This window comes from Mastigoproctus giganteus, chromosome 4 (assembly GCF_048544385.1).
Source record: "Mastigoproctus giganteus isolate SK-2022 chromosome 4, ASM4854438v1, whole genome shotgun sequence".
NCBI lineage: Eukaryota > Metazoa > Arthropoda > Arachnida > Uropygi > Thelyphonidae > Mastigoproctus > Mastigoproctus giganteus.
The window spans coordinates 192294645-192313876 of NC_143578.1; the positions used below are offsets into that span (position 1 = coordinate 192294645).

The 19232-nt window shown below is 35.8% G+C and overlaps 1 protein-coding gene across 1 annotated transcript in view; it reads left to right on the forward strand.

Moving 5' to 3' along the window:
• The window catches only part of Ge-1 (Enhancer of mRNA-decapping protein 4 homolog Ge-1), a 527075-nt gene that overhangs the window by 395588 nt on the left and 112255 nt on the right, over positions 1–19232 (forward strand). Inside the window, exon 22 of the mRNA XM_090372439.1 lies at positions 12763–12928. Within this exon, the coding sequence (XP_090228565.1) occupies positions 12763–12928 (166 nt within the window). The remainder of the gene's footprint in view (positions 1–12762; positions 12929–19232) is intronic.

Genomic DNA, 19232 nt, shown 5'->3' on the forward strand with positions numbered 1-19232 from the left:
TAATATGTTCTTCGACAGAATGACCTCCTTCCATTTCTTCATCCTCATGAGGAACTTCTTGAAAAATATCGATGATAATGTCATTGATATCTAGAGCACCATCTTCTGCAGTGAGGTTCGAGTCTATATCTTTGTAGCCAGGGTCACTTGTAGCGGAAGTATCGTACATTATCAATAGATGTTGAAGTTCTTGGTGTTCCACATTGCTGTTCACAACTTCAATTTTTGCATTTGAGAAGCCAGACTTTACAAAATAGTTCACGACAGTTTTTCTAATTGCGTTTGCTGAAGAGGAAATCCATTGAATCGCATCTAGGATGCTGATTTTCTTTGCAAGGTCACTCGCACATGTTACATCGTTCATGTTTGCAATGAGATGTCTTAAAACACGTTTTCTATAGTGAAGTTTAAAATGTTTTATTATCCCTTTATCCAAGGGCTGACACTCTGCAGATGTGTTTGTTAGCAGAAAAACGATTTGAATGTTGGACAATTCAATGTGTGGGTGAGATGCAGCATTATCCATGGAAAGAATAATTTTTCTGTTTTGACGAATCATGTTTTGGTTAAAGTGACTTATCCATTTGCTCATGATATCTCGTGTCATCCACGCTTTTTTATTAGACTTCCAGTCAACATTCAAAAGATTCAACTTTATGCCCTTGAAACAACGAGGAATTTGTGGTTTTCCTATAACAAGAGGTTGTTCAAAGTCTCCCAGCATATTTGTACACAATAGTACAGTCAAGCGTTCCTTAGAAATTTTTCCGCCCTGCCACTTTTCGTTTTTTAGACTCATTGTTTTTTCAGGAAGAGCTTTAAAAAACAACTCTGTTTCGTCACAGTTGTGAATATCCTTAGCTTCAAAATCACGACATAAATCTTCCAATTTGACAGTCCACTCTGTTACAACCCCAGTATCAACAGATCCACCTTCACCACTTACGGTTTTCCAAGAAATTTTATGCCGAGTTTTGAACTTGTCTAGCCATCCCACAGAAGCTTTGAATTCATTTACTCCCATAGATTTCGCAACCTCCAAAGCCTTTTCCCTAATAGTCCCATTAATGGGAATTTTTTTAGCACGTTCGCGACAAAACCACTCATATGTAACATTGTCAATTTGAAGTCCAGCAGTTTTCGGGAATGATTTTTGAACCTGATCATTTCCGTGTTGCCAAAATTGTTTGAGCAGTTCATTTTTTTTCTTTAGGATATCGCCTACCTGCGTCTTCCCGATTTTGAATTTTGCAGTGAGATTGCGAACACTATTTTTTTGCCGATCATACGCATTAAAGAGTTTGACTTTATCTTTTAAAGTTAACTGTTTACGAGAAGACATTGTGCACTTCACATGACACTGAACAAAACTGAAAACTGAAACTGAAAAGATGAAAGGCCGACCATATCCCCTCCCTGCACACACCGAATTCATCAGAAGTTTTACACATGCCTTAAAATTCTTGAAAAAGGGTTTAGAACCACGACGTAAACCTTGATAAAATTCAGAGAATCGGAAATAGGAAATAAACACACGACTGAGGCAATACGTGGAAGAAAAGTTCCTAGAAAAAGGGCCGTGAGCTCGCCTGCTGTCTGTTATGGGGAGATCAAAAAATTAAGTGCTAATCTAAACGAAACAGTGCAGATTGCCTCTCTGCGTCCGTTACAGAGAATGTCCGCTAGACAGAAGCTGAAAACACGTTAAAACCAATGGAGGTGAGTTGGGGAATTTGAAAATGTCCGTTGTAGAGAGATTTCCGTTAACGAGAGGTGTCCGTTAGGAGAAGTTTCACTGTATAAAATATATATTGTTTTTGGAAACAGTAGAAATACATCATATTTCAGACAATACAATATCAAATTAATGAGGATGTACCATAAATCTGAAGTGGACTGCAATCAGTGAGATTTCACTTATTGCATATAAACACTTACAGGAAAGTTTGTGCTATAATAAGTTCACTATCTACATGATATTTTTGCCATATCCCTATACTTTTCTCCCATTAGTCTTTAATATTGAGATTGACAAGGGAAGGCAGTGTTTAACTATATAGATAATGTGAATTAGAGGAGTTGCTCTTCAATTCATTTAGTAAATCTATTTTTTTTTTTTTTTCTAAATTCAGGGAGGATATCATCCCTGGGCTATATTCTTTGCATTCTGATTCTTTCATTCCTCCTCCCCACAATTTGAATTTTGCATTCATTTCCAGAATTTAAAAAAAAAAAAAAAAAAAACTACAAAACAAATTTTGCTTGATGGATAATAGCATGATCATGGCAAACTGTTGATTATAGCCATATTCTAAAATTACCCCTCCCTCCACCACTTTTCCTACAATTCTTTCCATCCCGTTAAAAGAAGGTAAAATATTATCAAATAGGTATGACAATTATCAAATTGTCGTACTGCACATTAGGAAAATTTCACCTTATCACATGAATTATACAAATCAAAAGAGGAATGAAATAAATAACAGTCTCTTTCATTTCTGGCCCAATTCAGTGTCCTTATCACGACATACCTGAAAACAAATGGGATAGCATGGATGACATGAATCTGGTAAGATTTTGGGTTCTGGATTCTGACAGGTTAACCTGTCCAGATTTTTGGGATATTCTGTAATAATAAATGCCCTAGTATAGTTTTTATCTCCTGACAATGATGGTAAAAGCAGCATTGAGGAAAAAGCATCCTGAAAAAATCAAAACATATTATTATTCTTCTTCACGATTGTGATGATGTATTGCCTTTGTAGACTGTAGCACTTTAGATTGGAAACTTCTGAATTATTCACCCCACCTCCCTTCCCTGTGTTCTAAATGTCTCTCCCAAATTATCACCTCTTCTGATCATTAAAGCAATTTTTGTGAGGGCAGAAGTTCAACTGCAACATGGCAGCCACAGGTTTGCATTATAGTTTGCAAACCCATCTTAAAGAAATTTTTGATAAAGGGATGCTGGTACTCATAATAGAATATCAATAGTCCAAGTCTGTACATGTAGAAGGGTATATCAAAATGACTGCATAATACAAAATAAGTGAGATGGTTCATTAACATGATGTGATCAGAATTTGAACTCTGCTTGTACCTCAGGAACTTTTTTAATTATATGAATTCAAATTCTGTTTCTTCACCCTCCCTGTTTGCTTACAAAATAATTAATTTCGCTATACAATTAGTCCCCGACTTACGTAAACCCAAGTTACATACCTTCGGACTTACCTAATTTTTTTTGGTAAAATCGTAATGATACTTTCTGTATAATTTTCAAGAGTGAAGTCGAATTGAGGAACAATAAGCATATGTTTTTATTTTCATTCCCATACAAACTATATTAGATAATAACCTGCTGTGTAACTAGAATCTAGTTAAATAACTAGAGTTAGCATTTCAATTTCTGCTTTAAAAATTCTGAAGAAATATTCAACATGTGTTTTTAGACAGGTGAACTATTTCAAAGCACTTCAGAGAAATCCCCACAATGTTCAACCACATGGACTGTGTCCCATCTACTATTTCTTTGGAGAGTTCACTTTAGCCCAGTGGCTTTCAACCAGGGTGCCGCAACAACATTCTAGGGGTGGCATTAATTTGAGTTTAAGTTACTTAAAGTTATTTATTTTATTTATTTATTTATTTATTTATTATTATTATTTTTTTTTTTTTTGAAATTTATATATTTTCATTATAAAAAGGTGTATGGTATCCATTGTACCGTATCTCTTCAATTTTGTGGTGATCCATTGTACCGTGTCTTTTTAATTTTGTGGTGATCTATAATTGATGTTTATTTACGACCTTTATATAAAGAATAAAATTATTATATAATTATTGTATAAGTATGTGTAATTTGTATTATGAATTCTAATTTTGTTTATAATTATATTATTATAATAACTATCATATAACATGTATTTTTTTAATATTTATATATATAAAATATCAAAATATAGTATGTATACAGTCAGTTCTGCTATTACTTGCATTTTGGCAATGCGAATTTGCTCCAATGCGACTGACATATTAGGGAACAATACAGGTATAACATGATTTTTGCATTAGCTCATGTGCGATTTCGTCTGCAAGTAACACCAGGTGAATGTAAAACCTGGCACCAAGCTGAACACAGCTACCTGCTCAGCAATATATACAAGTTTATGAAGCTTAAAAAATGGCAAATGTGTGACAGCTTTATTTCCCATTTTCTGTAGTTGTATTGGTTGGAGACACACTGTTGTCATTCACTGTACAGGTAGTTCTCGACTTTACAAGTTAATTCGTTCGTAGCGTGCGCTCATAAAGCGGGAAATAAATCCCATAAACATAATGTTAAAAAAGGGGTTACGTTCTCAACAATGAAATTAGTTAGTTAATTAGTTTATCTTTAAACAGTGATTGATTTATCCAAAGAAATTAAAACATAGCCTGTAAAATCAAGCAAATTATAATAATAAAGAAATTATTTATGACTTACAAATTTTAAAGGATGTTTATTCTTCAACTAAATGAACACTCATTGATCACTTATTATTGGCTCGGTACTTGTTGGTTTGTTGCACAAGGCGTTCCGTTAAAAATGCATAAGCATTTTTAACGGAACGCACAAATTGCAACTAACACGATTTGTGCTGAGTAACAAATTTACAAAGCTTAAAAAAAAGGAACGAAGAGAAGATTTTGAAAATTTATATATGTTTTTTTACGATTGAAGATTTCAGTAAAGGGGAAACACATTTCACCATAATAACAAAAAAATCACACAATCCCAACTATCGGTATTTTCGCAAATGCAATAACATCGAGTTTACTACCGGTTTATAATTGCAAATTGTTTTTATTGTTTTATGGTCGTGACCTCCAGAAATGTGCTTTAGTAAAATGTCACAAAGGCATTCAAAATTGGTTCTTATAACGGAACATATGATAATGATGAAAGTGTAATATATTTTAGTGATTTGAATTGGTAGCTAATACAATTTGCACTATAAAAATGACCTTGTAGAGCAGTGGTTTTCAACCTCTTTTTAATAACGGCAACCCGTTTTAATATTATATACAGGTGACCCCCGCTTAACGCTGATAATTCGTTCCAGAAAAACAGAGCGCTAAGTGAATCCGCACTAAGCGAGCGCCGCATTCCCATAAGGTAACATATGTATTTGTGAGTTGCGGTCGGTGCCATAGGATATTTCCTAATCAATAATAAATGGTAGTGAAAAGATGCACAAATGTCGGTCAAAATATTCAAATATTTGTACATATAAAATATTCTGCATTGCATACGTATATAATTATGTGGTAACTACTTATGTATCAAAATTAAACTTAAAATTCCAATTAAAATCATGAATTTAATTGATCTAAATTGATTGAATTGATGAATTTAATCATGAAAAATGTGTCGATTTTGGGTTGAACTTTGGCCCTCTTCCAAATAAACTAAAAGGGGTATTAATTTTAAATCCCCCGCAGCGTTACCACCCCACAATAAAGTCACCCGATCCTTCACCGCTTTAAAACCTGGCATGTTTTTTTCTTCTTTCAATATGAAACTTGTTGAGAAGTATAACACACAATACCCCTCTTCAATAATTTTAACAAGTTCCTTGATCTGCACTTGTGGCTTCTCCCTAGATTTAAATCTGTTCAACCAGCCCTTACCAGTTTTAAATGGTTCCACATTTTTTTTTTTTTTTTTTTTTAGGTGAGTTTTCTTCAGATCATCATATTGGCTAATCTCTCTCTCTCGCTTATAATATTTAACTTAACTGAATTCTGCATTGGATATTATCTTCAATAAAATTAGTTAAAGTCTTTCCATTTCAATCCTAATAGTCGGCTAGCCCTAGTTGCTTGCAGTGGAACAGCTATCTTTCCCACTGCTAAAATTAATTTTTTATTTTTTTTATATAATTGTTCTTACAGTTAAACTTGCAAGTCGTAAATTATGGCACACATCCGCTTGTCGTTGACCGGAATCAATTTGCTTCAAAATGTTTAATTTAATTTTCAAATTCAGTCTTTTTCTTACATTTGTTGTCTTCGTACTGCGTCCAGACGTTGTTGCTTTTTCATTCTTATCCGCCATTATTAACTATTCGAAAATGTAACTGCATTGGTTGCATTAAGTATGATACAATGTTCGAGTAAACTGTCCCTTACACACGACGTCTACTGTACTGAGTGATGATTAGTCTTTGGATAAATGCATATAACGCAAATATCACAAGCAATATACTTGATAATTTTTTAAAATGTTGATCTCGGAACTACATAACAAGTCACTGTACTGCATTAAATTAACGTACGAGAAAATTTCACTGAGCGTGGGAAACATTTTAATGCTGTTTTGCTATTCATTTTCAAGCTATTGACTCCATCAAATGAAATGATTTCGTTAAAATATGCCAAAAATGCAATCTGTAAAAGAGCATTATACTGATCTGTGACAGCGTTATAGTCAGATAGGGGTTATACTATAAGAACAGTGTTATAGCGAATCAGCATAAAGCGATCCGCGTTATAACGGTGGCCTGCTGTATATATATATATATATATATATATATATATATATATATAATATTAAATATATAAATGTTATATGATATTTATTACAATAATATAATTATAAAAATTACATTTCATAATACAAATTATATATGTACAGTATATAATTTTATTCTTTATATAGAGGTACTAAGTAAACAACAATTATAGATGACCACAAAATTAAAAAGATACTGTACACCTTTTTATAATGAAATAAACATATAAATATATAAATTAAAAAATAATAATAAGTTTAAGTAACTTAAACCTAAATTATGTGGCACCCCTGGAATGTTGTTGCAGCACCCTGGTTGAAAACCACTGTTGTAGAAAGTTATATAGCGAAAATGTCAACTTCCAAGGTCATGGAACGATTACCAAAAAACAATGTGTTATTGTGTTCACATTACGATATTTTCACGATACGATGGTGTCTTTGGAACAGATTAATATCGTAAAGCTGGGTACACTGTATTGTATAGCTACACGCGTGGTTTGAAATGCAGTATTTATGAATGTTTAACATTGATTTTTTTTTTTCAATTAATGTTCATGTTTTCAATTTTGTTGATACTTGATACTTTGGGGGGGGGGACTTAAATCTGGCAACTCGTAAAGCGGGAACTGCCTGTATTCACAGGATCTTGTAGGCCATGTCATGTTTTCAGAAGCTCACATTTTTCAGTTCGAACAGAAATTTCGTGAGGCTTGAGAAGAGGAGTACATTTCTGGAGGTCACTACCATAAAACAATAAAACAGTTGGCAGTTCCCAGTTTATTGGGCTTTTCTGTTAGTGCAACCTAATTATAAATGGGTAGTAAATTTGATCTTATTGCATTTGCGATAATACCGATAGCTGGACTGTGGGTTTTTACTTTATTATGGTGAAATGTGTTTCCCCTTTCATGAAATCTTCGATCATATAAAAAACATAAATAAATTTTCAGAATCTTCTCTTCGTTCCTATTTTTTAAGCTTCCTATTTTTAATGTGTTACTGCGTATCTCACTTGTGCAATTTGTGCATGCCGTGCTCGTTGTTATTGATTGCTTATCTTTTTTACTGTTTTAAATTTTACAATCCCAAAAAAAAAGTCAGTGAACAGAAATATTAATTAGTATGTATATATTACAGTACTATATTTACAGTAATATTTATTTATTTATTAGAAATTTAAGATGTTTAAACCTGTGTTAGCAATTTTATTGGGTTTCTTACTTTTTTTAGTGTTTTACTGACCACACTGAACATGTTTTTTTTTTTTTTTTTTTTAATGCTCTGCCTCTCTCCCTGTTTTTCCCATAAGCCCTGTTGTTTTTAATGTGCAAAATGCCATAACCCGGAGATTTTTAGGAACACGTACTGCATTATAGCAGAACTGATTATATATATATATATATATATATATACACTGAGTGACCACTGAATTATGACCACCCCTATGAAAACTGAATGCGGCCCGTTGACCACGTGAGGTACGAGAGTGCGGAATTAGTTAACTTACGTAGCACAGATAAGGTGTCATTGGTTCAGTAGGTAGTAAAATTCCCAGCATGGTGGGTAAAAGGAAGGATTTATCGGACTTTGGGAAATCGAGGCAGGCACCAGCTCGTCAAGCACCCACAATCTGACCTTTAACTACGGCAGCTCTCGAACACCCCACCAGTTCAGCTGTTTGAAAAAGTGTACCAGGACTGGAGTCAAAATAGTCAAACAACGACCCGATGGCAAAACTGCAAAGGTCAGCGAAAGGTTGATGTTAAAGGTGAGTGCCGGATCCGACGACTTGAACAGGCGCGGCACTATTGAAGAGTTGACTACCCAATATAACATGGTCAACCCAGAACAATATCTAGCATGACCATGCGTCGCACATATGCGCTATACCAGCAGATGACCCATACGGCATCCTCTCCTAACCAAGGTTCATCAGCATAAAAGACTCGCCTGGTGCAAAAAGCATGCAAGTTGGACATTAGAAGACTGGAAGAAGGTGTGCTGGTCGGATGAGTCACGTTATTTACTCCGCAACGTGGATGTTCATGTACGGATTTGGCGTCAACAACACAAGGCACTTGATCCATCATGCATTGTATCAAAAGTGCAGGCCAGTGGAGGCGGTTGTATGGTGTGGGGCATGTCTCACTGGCAGGAACTTGGACCCCTGGTGCATGTGGAACAACGTATCAGTGGTCTCCGCTATCGTTAACTGCTTGCTGACCATGTACACCCTGCTATTTTACACCTTTTCCCGATTGGAGATGGTGTCTTCCAAGACGACAGTGTGCTGAGCCGTCGGGCACTTGTTGTAGGAATGGTTTGAGGAACACAGTTCTGACTTCCAACATATCAATTGGCCTCTGAACTCCACCGATATCAATCCTAGAACACTTTTGGGACACTATGGAAAGGCATATCAGGCATCTGGATACACCGATCACCTCCATACCTGCATTACTGACAGCATTACCCACAGCTTGGTTGGCCATACCTCCTGAACACTCCTGACAGGAGGTATGGCCAACCAAGCTGTGGGTAATGGTTGGCCATACCTCCTGAACACTCATTGACATCTTGTTGAATCAATGCCAGGTTGGATAGCTGCTGTACTGGTGACAAAAGGAGGACCTACGAAGTATTAGGTAGTTGGTCATAATTCAGTGATCACTCAGTGTGTGTGTGTGTGTGTGTGTGTGTGTGTAAAGATAAAGATGCAATGAAATTACAAAAGGCTTATAAAACCAGAGAGAGAGCTATAAGAGTTTATGCAAAATTTATAAAATGTTTGTAAGACAGGTTATAGATCCGAGAACTATGGTTAACGCAGAAAGGACCAGCAACCATAATGAATAATAGACAGAAAGGTAAAAATCAATATATTTGTGTATATGGTTGGGGAGTTGGGCTATAAGGTGTAGTAATCATGGAAGGATAGGGAGAACCTATAAGTAAAAAATCCATTTACCTGAAATAAAAATAAAGTGCAATTAATAATTGTAAGAACCAAAAGCTGTGGGTCCTAGGACTTTAACTACTTCATCAAAAGGGTCAACAACGAAAATCATAGGAGCCACAACAATAGTCCAGGTCTCTGTTTCTGTTATGATGTATAGGTAAACAGTATACGTATACATCACAGAGACCAGAAGGAAGGAAAAAAAATAATAATGAAAAATAAAATCCTGTAGAAAGAGAAGCATGAAATTTAAACTCAAAAATATCTAAGAGATGGGGCAAAAAACAAGAAAACTTACTGTATGTATGGACTAGAATACGTTGTTGGCAATGTTGATTGAAGGAGAACCGAGTGTTCACTTGTGGTGTATATATGTGTCAATTGAAGTTGCCCCATGTGGTGAGGGGGCGGTGTGAAATCGTAACCCTGAACTGTACCCGTGTGACGGGGAAGTGAGCAATTAAACAGATGAGGCAAAAAGCCAGCAGAGGGAGAAACAAAATCTAACAAAGTAGTGTGGAAAATACACTAAACTTTGTAATAGAAGAAACAAGTAGCGATAGTAGACAATTAACATCTCAATATTGCTTTCGGCCAGCCTAATTGCTCACGAGAAATAAATAAAATGTAGTAAAGAGAACAGCAGAAAGTAATTGAAATGAAGGTGAATAAAGTAGTGCTCGGGTAGTCCGGGGTTGCAAGCCTGTACCACAGATGGCCCCTGGATGGATGACTGGACAATTGCAATGTTGTCTGAAAATAGGCTGATGCTATTGCATATTGTAGCAATTCTTATACATTGGGAAAGAATTATGTTTGCGTGAACTTTTTTAGAAATGTTAAAGTGCCAATGGGTAAGACTTGACTACCTTGAAGCTAAAGGCTTCTCTTTTGTTGTATATGTTGATAGTAGCATGAGCACCCTACCCTGGATGGATGACTGGACAATTGCAATGTTGTCTGAAAATAGGCTGATGCTATTGCATATTGTAGCAATTCTTATACATTGGGAAAGAATTATGTTTGCGTGAACTTTTTTAGAAATGTTAAAGTGCCAATGGGTAAGACTTGACTACCTTGAAGCTAAAAGCTTCTCTTTTGTTGTATTTGTTGATAGTAGCATGAGGGCTGTCAATTTTTATATCTAGGTCTAGGTAGTTGTCTGAAAGGTCATTATTATTTGTTTTATCCAGGGTCAGTTCTGTGGGGTAAAAACCAGCAAAGTCCTGTTTAAAAGTTGGGTAGTTAAAAATTATCAAGTCATCAATGTATTTATAAAGCTGTATGTCTGAAGGCAGGGCTGTCTCGGCCCAGTAACAGTATAGGTCAGCTAAGATGCAGCTAGCAGGGCTACCCATTGGTGGTACCTATTGTTTGTAAGTAGATAGATTTACTGTCAAAATGTAATTGTTAGAAACACAGATTAATTAGGTTATTCCAAAAGACAGACTTACAACCAACAATATCTAAGTGGTTGTTGTAAATTGTATTTAGCATGGATTTTAAGTTAGTTTGGTTTATGCTGGTGAATAGGCTGTTGAAGTCAAATGTTTGCACATGCCCAACTCCCCTACCATATACACAAATATATTGATTTTTATGTTTTTGTCTATATTTGTATAGATATATATATATATATATATACACATACATACATACACACACAGAGAGAGAATCGGATTATTAAAAGATCAAAAGCCACTGTGTTAGGTATTTCTTTTGGTGCTGTGAAAAAATTAGTGAGACACTAATGGCACTGTGAACCAAGAAAATTTGGGAACCTCTACTCTAGCCCTTTTGTGTTATCGATGGAATATGCAATGCTTCAAGAGCCTGGAATGATGTGAAAACTTGTCATATGATTAACTACCCTGCCGACCTTTGTATCATCCACAAAGTTACATTAAGTCTGATTGCCTTCATCAATAACATTAATAATTATTGGAAACAACAATGGGCCCAGCACTTATCCCTGAGGGACTCCACTAATAACATTAGCCCATGAAGAGCAGTAACCATTGATAACCACTTTGTCCTCCGACTCAATCATCCATATGAGCGGAGCTTGGAAAAATCTTTTAAAAAATTCCAAGCTTAACAAAAAAGCTTCAACAAAGATAAGCTGATATCTTCTGTTTCCAAAGAAATTGTAAACTTAGCCCAGGATTTGCAGCTGGTCCTGGACGACAAAGGTGTAGACGAGCTTGTGAATGAACGAGGTGAAGATTTAACAACAGGAGACATAGCCCAGTTGAATGTGCAAAGAGTTGAGGAGTAAGAGAGCTGATGAATCTGTTGAGGAATCGGAACAATCCAAGATGCAGTTCAAATTAAAGGAAATGGCAGAAGTGTTTCGTAAAATTCAGGAAGGTCTCTCTATGTTTGATGGACTGGATGAAAAGACCGAACTTTTCTTGAAAATAGGAAAGTTCAAGATTGCTTATCGCGAAATAGATGAAGAGAAAAAAAAAAGCATACGAAACAGATGATGGTCGAAGAGTTCATATCACGTACTACCTCCTTGACCTCTACTCAGCCTACAACACCCTGTGATTAATGTCTTATTAATGCTTCAGGTTTGTTTTAAGTTACCTTCAGTTCTTCACCTGAAGTGTACAGAATTTGATTTATTGTGTGGTTTAGACCAATTTTCTTAATATGTTCACTTTGGTTTTTATACACAGCATACAAAATACATATCAGTTTTTGCAGTGCAATAACATGCGTTTTTATTTCCTTTTGTGTTTTCTTTTCTTTTGTGCCACTCCGGCTACTTCACCGCTGTCCCCAGATAAAAATTTTTAATTGTTATAGGATATATAACTATTTTTCTTCATTCTTCTGAGGATATTATATGTTTTTTGTAATTTTGGCATTATCAAGGATATAGTGGCAATATGTTATTAGCCATTCCTGAGTTATGTGAAAATCGACTTATGTAAGAAGTCCTGTAACATATCTCTTGCGTACATTGGAGACAGACTGTACATGATTGATACTGGAGGATTATAATTTTATTTTGTCAAATGTAGGTCATTAACTCTCTTATACAGCAGTCCTTCCTTGTAGAAAATAAATTAAGCATTGCCTCCCATAATTTTTTTGAAAATTGGAAATGTTTAATGCACACATACATAACTTTATTAATATTTAATAAAATCATTGTACATAATAAGTGTTTTTCAAAACTTTTAAAATTATACCCGTATAAGTTTATCATGTTTTTTCATCCGTCATTTCTAAGGTACTCATTGACAATTTGGGACAGACTGTAGCATCACTGTTGCAACCACAGATTCAGGTGGTGTGTAGGGATGTTTTCCAAGCAAGTGTTGTTCCAGCTTTTGAAAAATCCTGTCAAAATCTCTTCCTGCAGCTCAATGATGCTTTTCAGAGAGGAACAGCTGAATGTAAGTAGCATGTTGTCAATCCAGATTTTGTAATAAATGGAACTAATATTTTACTTATTAATATTTTTGCATAAACTTGGCAAAATACAGCTTCAGCTGATATCGTAGAATGCTTTAAAAATGTGACATTAACAGAAACAGTGTTTAATTGAAATGGTTTTTCCCCATAGACTTCTATTTCCCAACAGGGTGCTACACTTAATCCATGAGCACTCTGAAAATTTTGCTAGGTCACTTCTTTTTATTTACAAGCAGAGATTAATGAAAGATTGGTAATAGAAACTATTTTAAAACCCCCAGTACATCTTCATACATATGCATATGCCTTGATATACTTGAAAGTTTCAATCACCGTCATTTTTATATGCACTCACCTTTTTACCCAGAAAAATTTCAAATATCTCTGCCTGAACATTTTTACACTAAAGGGTAAACATGAAAAAAAAATATATATATATTGTTAACAACTTCTATAGACAGTGTGGTAAATTGTTTTTAGTTTGGTCACTGGCATTGTGAGCTCATGAAATTTGGTTAGCCTTTGTTATAATTATGAGGGTTTTTACTTAATTGACATAAATTATAGTAAGGGAATAGTAGCACCTTAATCACTTAACTAAGCTTATTTTAGTATTTATCTAAATATTTAAGCTCAGTATACAGGGTGGTGCAAAATAAGCTGAACAGTTTGTTTTCTCTGTAACTTTAGAACAAAATGTAATTAATGAACTATCTAAACGGTGAAAGAAAGCTTTATTTTTGGAAATTTTTGGCATCATATGTGAAAAATAATATCGGCCAAATGACTACCCCCTTCTTGTTCGCAAACATGTGCTCTTCTCACAGCGTTTTCCATGGCATTTCTCAGAGTTTCACGAGATATTACAGCTGTCTCATGCCAGATGTTCTCTTTTAGGCCCTCTATGGTTTGAGTACTATTGGCATACACTTTATCCTTGGATAGCCCCAAAGAAAAAAAAAAAGTCTGAGGCAGCCAAATCCGGTGAGCGAGGTGGCCATTTCACATCACCATTTTTTGAAATAATTCAATTGGGAAAATGCTGCTTAGGAGGTCCATTGTAGCTCAAGCGGTATGAGCCTTGCCGCCATCTTGTTGGAACCACATATTGTGGTCTTCTGGTAGCTGTGACATCAAAATATTTTCAACCATTGTCCTATATCGCTCACCATTGACTCATTTAAGACCCAACCAAGCTACTACCCAAGCCGAAGCTTGTAGCTATGGCCCAGTATGTATTATTCTTTGCTGTGATAAAAACCTCAATTTATATAAAATAAACACAACTCAGCTCAAGGAGGAGCACATTCGCCTCTTAGCCCTGATCCTAATGGATACGGTATTGGAGGCACATCGTAGCCTCCCACCTATCCCAGTGGACCGGTTTCCATCTCTGCCACTGGAAGGTGGGTTCTACTATCTAGCAAGCACTTCCTCCTCCTAAATACAGAATATACAAAATTATTTAAATCAGTAAATAGGCACTTCTCTGTAAACAAGGTCCATAGACTACTTTGTTCCACTTCACCCACAGACTTCTCTCACTCCATTCTCAAATCAGCATAAACATCACATTGAAACATTACATGTTCTGATGTTTCCTCAACTTCTCCACATACCCCATCAATTCTCAACCCAAGCTCACATAACCTGCTTGCAAGTCTGTGTCCAGTCAACAGAAACGACATATACAATCTAACTTGTTGCCAGAGATTAACCATTAGGCCACTGGAATTTTACTTTATGAACAGGTTTTGGTGCATTATAGCCTTAGTTGCTAATGCACCAATAAAACCCAACCAACTAACCAGCCAGAGATTAACCCTGTTATTCAAAATTTCTACATTAGGCAAAAACTTATATGTTACTCATCCTCTAACAGATTCTTGCCATCTTATTTGCCATACTTTTTCAAATTCATTTAAAAAAGTATGTGGATGTTAAGAATACTCATTCTTAACATCCACTCTTCCATATGTCCTCTCCATCTCTGAACACATCTCAATTCCTAAAATAGTCATTCTCAAATTCCTTCTTGTACAGTACATCATTGCAAACATTGCCACTTGCAAATCTGCTGGCATTTTTGCAGCAATTACTTGGAGTGCCTCAGTCGAAACAGTCCTACATGCACGAGTTATACACAGGAGAGCAAACCTCTGAGTTCGCTCTCCTGAACAAATACTTTCTCATAACAGACGTTTCAATTCTACGAATCCAAGCTATAGAGGCATAAGTTACAATGGGGACTTAAGGCAATCATAAAGCATATTCAATGGTTGACCCTTAACTCCCCAGTTGACCCTCACAACCCTTCTCAGCTTGGAATATAGTACTTATATCCTTTTCTTTAGATACTTCATATGACCACAAAACTCATACGTTCCCTTATGTAAACTCCCAAATACTTAATCATAGGGCGCCTCCATAGCCAGGTGGGCAGGAGCAGTAGTGCGTATCACACTCTTCTTGATTAGACCGGGGTTCGAGCCCATGACCACCAAATACAGAGGATGCGGAAAGGTCAGGGAATGACCACCGCATATCACCAAAGCAATATGGCCTCAGTTGCTAATGCTCCTAAAAACCAAATAATGACAACAACTTAATCATAGTCTGATATTTCAAAGAGACATCACCATATCGCACCAGAGGACTTCGATTCATGCTGAGGTGTCCTTTCAACAGCATTTGCACACTCTTTGTCTTTGAAATTTGCAACTTGTACATTTGAGCCCATTCAATTAGGTCTCCCAAAATCTCACTTGCTCTATTCTCAGTTTGAGACCTTGCATCTCCATCCACTAATATCAGCAGGTCATCAGCATAGTCTATGGTATTAATACCTACTAAATGCCTATTCGAGAAATCGTCCAGCACAATGCCCCAAGCGTGCGGACCAACAACCGAGCCCTGTGGGCATCCTCTACTTATCTCTACTCACTTCAGTATAAGATGTCCTCACAAAAATCCTTCTTCTACTAAAATACTGTTTAAAAATTGAATAGAGATTATCTGAACATTGCATCTTTCTTTCATACAGGATTCCCTCCCACGTAACATATTGAAGGCCCCATGAAAGTCTATAAACAGAGCTATGACATACCTACACTCATACTCTTGTACATGTCTTGTCATACGATAAATGGCATCTTCAGTAGAGTGCCCGCTTTTGTAGTCATACTGGCTACTTGCTCGTACTATTATATTTAATCATTAATCAGCTGATCAACAGCCTTTCATAAGTCTTTGCCATTATTGACAGCAGAGCAATTGGCCAGTATGACCCTGGCTCACTCAGCTCTTTTCCCATACTCTTTATTATGAGCCTCAAATCTGCTACCTTCCATGCACGTGGGAAGACTGCCTCAAACATTTATTATACATATCTATTATAATTCTTGACCTTATGTTATATGCCCTCTTCAATCAAATCAAGGCCCGGTGCCCTACCATTCGCAGCCTGCAACATTGCGCTTATTACCTCCTAACTGGTAAAATCATTTTCAACATGATTTGCAAAATATATTGCATTTTCTCAAATAATATCCATTTGCTCTTCCAACATATCTTCTTCACTGATATCAGGGAACAATTCATCCAGGATCATATCTGTGGTTTCATGCCAATTTAAAGCAGTAATCTCTCTATTTCTCACTTAGGAATGTACAATTTACATTCCTAAAATAATATTTATCAGTAATAACCTCAAACAAGGATCCCTTGATCCACGAACCTGAACAAAATTTCTGCATGAGGCTTGTTTAGCATTACATTACATAATCTTTCCTCACATCTTTATACAATCTCAAATATATAACCAACAAATGAGCATCTCCAACTCTTCTATAATATTGAAATTTATGTCTTACACGTCTCAGTTTATTTCCCTTATTACTTAATTCAATTCCCCACCAAGGAACAGGACCTTGTCCTCAATTTTAATTTTTTCATACTAATCTTAGATACATTATACAAAATTTTCTCCAACATACTAACATGTTCTATGGGTGACAACCTATCCCAATTTACTTCATTCACTTGGATATTAAAAGCCATATCAAAACTAGCCCAATTAGCCATACACAGAGAATCTCTCCAGTTCTCTCACACATTTCAAACCATATTTAAAAAGTGATCACATTGTGATCACTAGTGGTACATTGATCCTCACTCGGAGGACAATACATTGAGACAAAGTACAGGCTCCCAAATGATCCAAATCTCACTACATATCACATTTTCAGTAGATATATTCTGAATCTTAGTGACTACCAAATCACCATTCCTTATTATTATAGCCACTTTCAGATATTTCCCATGAGATAGTACTCGATAACTTCAAGGATACCCTCTCACATATCCTTGTCACTCATAGGGCTCCTGCACTAGTGCCAAATCAATATTTAGAGCCTCCATTTGACAGTTTAACTTTGCAGTGACTCCTCTAGCTCATTGTGCATTCAATTGGATAACTTTTATAGAACTAGCCATAACTAATCCTACTTTTGTACATCTCTAAGGCCCTTACATACTCTGGACATTTCTTATCTACTGCAGAATGAGTCACCTTCTTTCTACTTCTACAGTTCCACACACTGTATCCTCATTCCTGTGCACACAATCCTTATAAGTGTGACCACCTCTCGCACAGTGACCACAAATAGTCTCTTTTACAGAACTTAGCTATATGCCCAAAATTCAGAAAATTATAGCATTGTGTCACTGGAAAAATCTCTCTGTACTTATATGCTACCCAATTGGCATATAGTCTATTTCTTTCTTTTAATACATTCCATACTTTTGGCTTTACCTCTACCACCCAATTCACTAACTCACCTTTTTTATTTTTATTTATAGAAACAATCTCAATGTGGTGCATTGTTACACCACAGTCCTTACAATTCCTTAACCATATCTGATCCATAAAATCAGATTGATTCACATCATTTTCCACGTCATATACCATAATCTTCGGAAAGATCACTCTTGGTATGGAAAATTTTAGTCCAATTTCCTGTATTTTTGAACAACCCTTCAACTTCAGAACATCATTGTCTCCACCAGCCTCAACCAACACAACACAATCCCTAATAATCCTAACGTTTTTTATCTTTACACTATCAAGGAGTGACCTTACTTCCTTTAACCTCAGTCTTGACCTGTTCACTACTTTTAAATCTTTCATTCACTGCTTTTATTATCCCAATCTTTGAAGAATCCTCCACCTTCTTAGGTATTCCTGCACTACACTAGCATATGTCTTACTATTTTTCACATTTTTCAACTTCTCTTTTAACAACAAATTCTCTGTAAAGACATCAATGGCCTTAGTTTCTAATGTATCCCAAAAATCCATAATTATTCTCATCGAAGTAGTTGGCACTTTACTTTCAACATCAAAAAGATCTCAAATTAGTCTTAGCTTTATTTCCACATTTATCTCTTCTCGCTCATCGTCAGTCACATCCAAGGTTGCCTCCATCACTTCACACTCAAAAGCCTCTTCTTCCTCGGTAGAACTCATTAGCATAATATAAAACTATAGGTACTGTTTACACTAAAAATCCCTGCTCGACAGTTAGCAGCGATCAACTATTTACAATTCAAGCAGCTCAACTCAAATCAACTAGTTTAGGGATCGAGGGTGTCTTCATAGCAGGCCCCAAATGTATATTTAAAAGGCTCAGGAAATCTATCCAAAACAATTAAAAACTCCACCCTCAAGTTTAACGGAGATGGTCCCAGAAGCTAGGACAAGAATTAACTCAAAATTCCTCTAACTATCAACTTTTTTTGCCCATTTAGCCAGCCGGGGTCACCCCCAACTGCCCACCCCAGACTTTGTGGAAGTAGGGCAGCTAGTCAAGCAAAAAAACAACACAGCAAAGGAAAAAAAGTGAACAATAACAATTTTAATTCTCTTGCACAACTAGCCTGTTCACATATTGTCTATATGCTAATTGCGTTAGAACTACTGACCGGTTCTTTTCCAAGAACATTGTGACTATTTCGGATTGCTGAGCAATTGTGTACCTCTCCATAATTAAATTCTCCGAGGGTGAAATAATTATATTCTCCAAAAACCTTCCCATTTCACCCATCTGTAAGATAAACACAAAAAATTACAAACCAAAAAGAACTAAAAAAAGTTAGGATTTTTTAAAATCGTCAGCTTATTTTGCACTACCCTGTACATATGACCCTTACTATGAGCTATCTATCCAAATTACAATTAAAAAATGAGCTATCCTACATAGGATAGCTCATTTTTTAATTTATCTG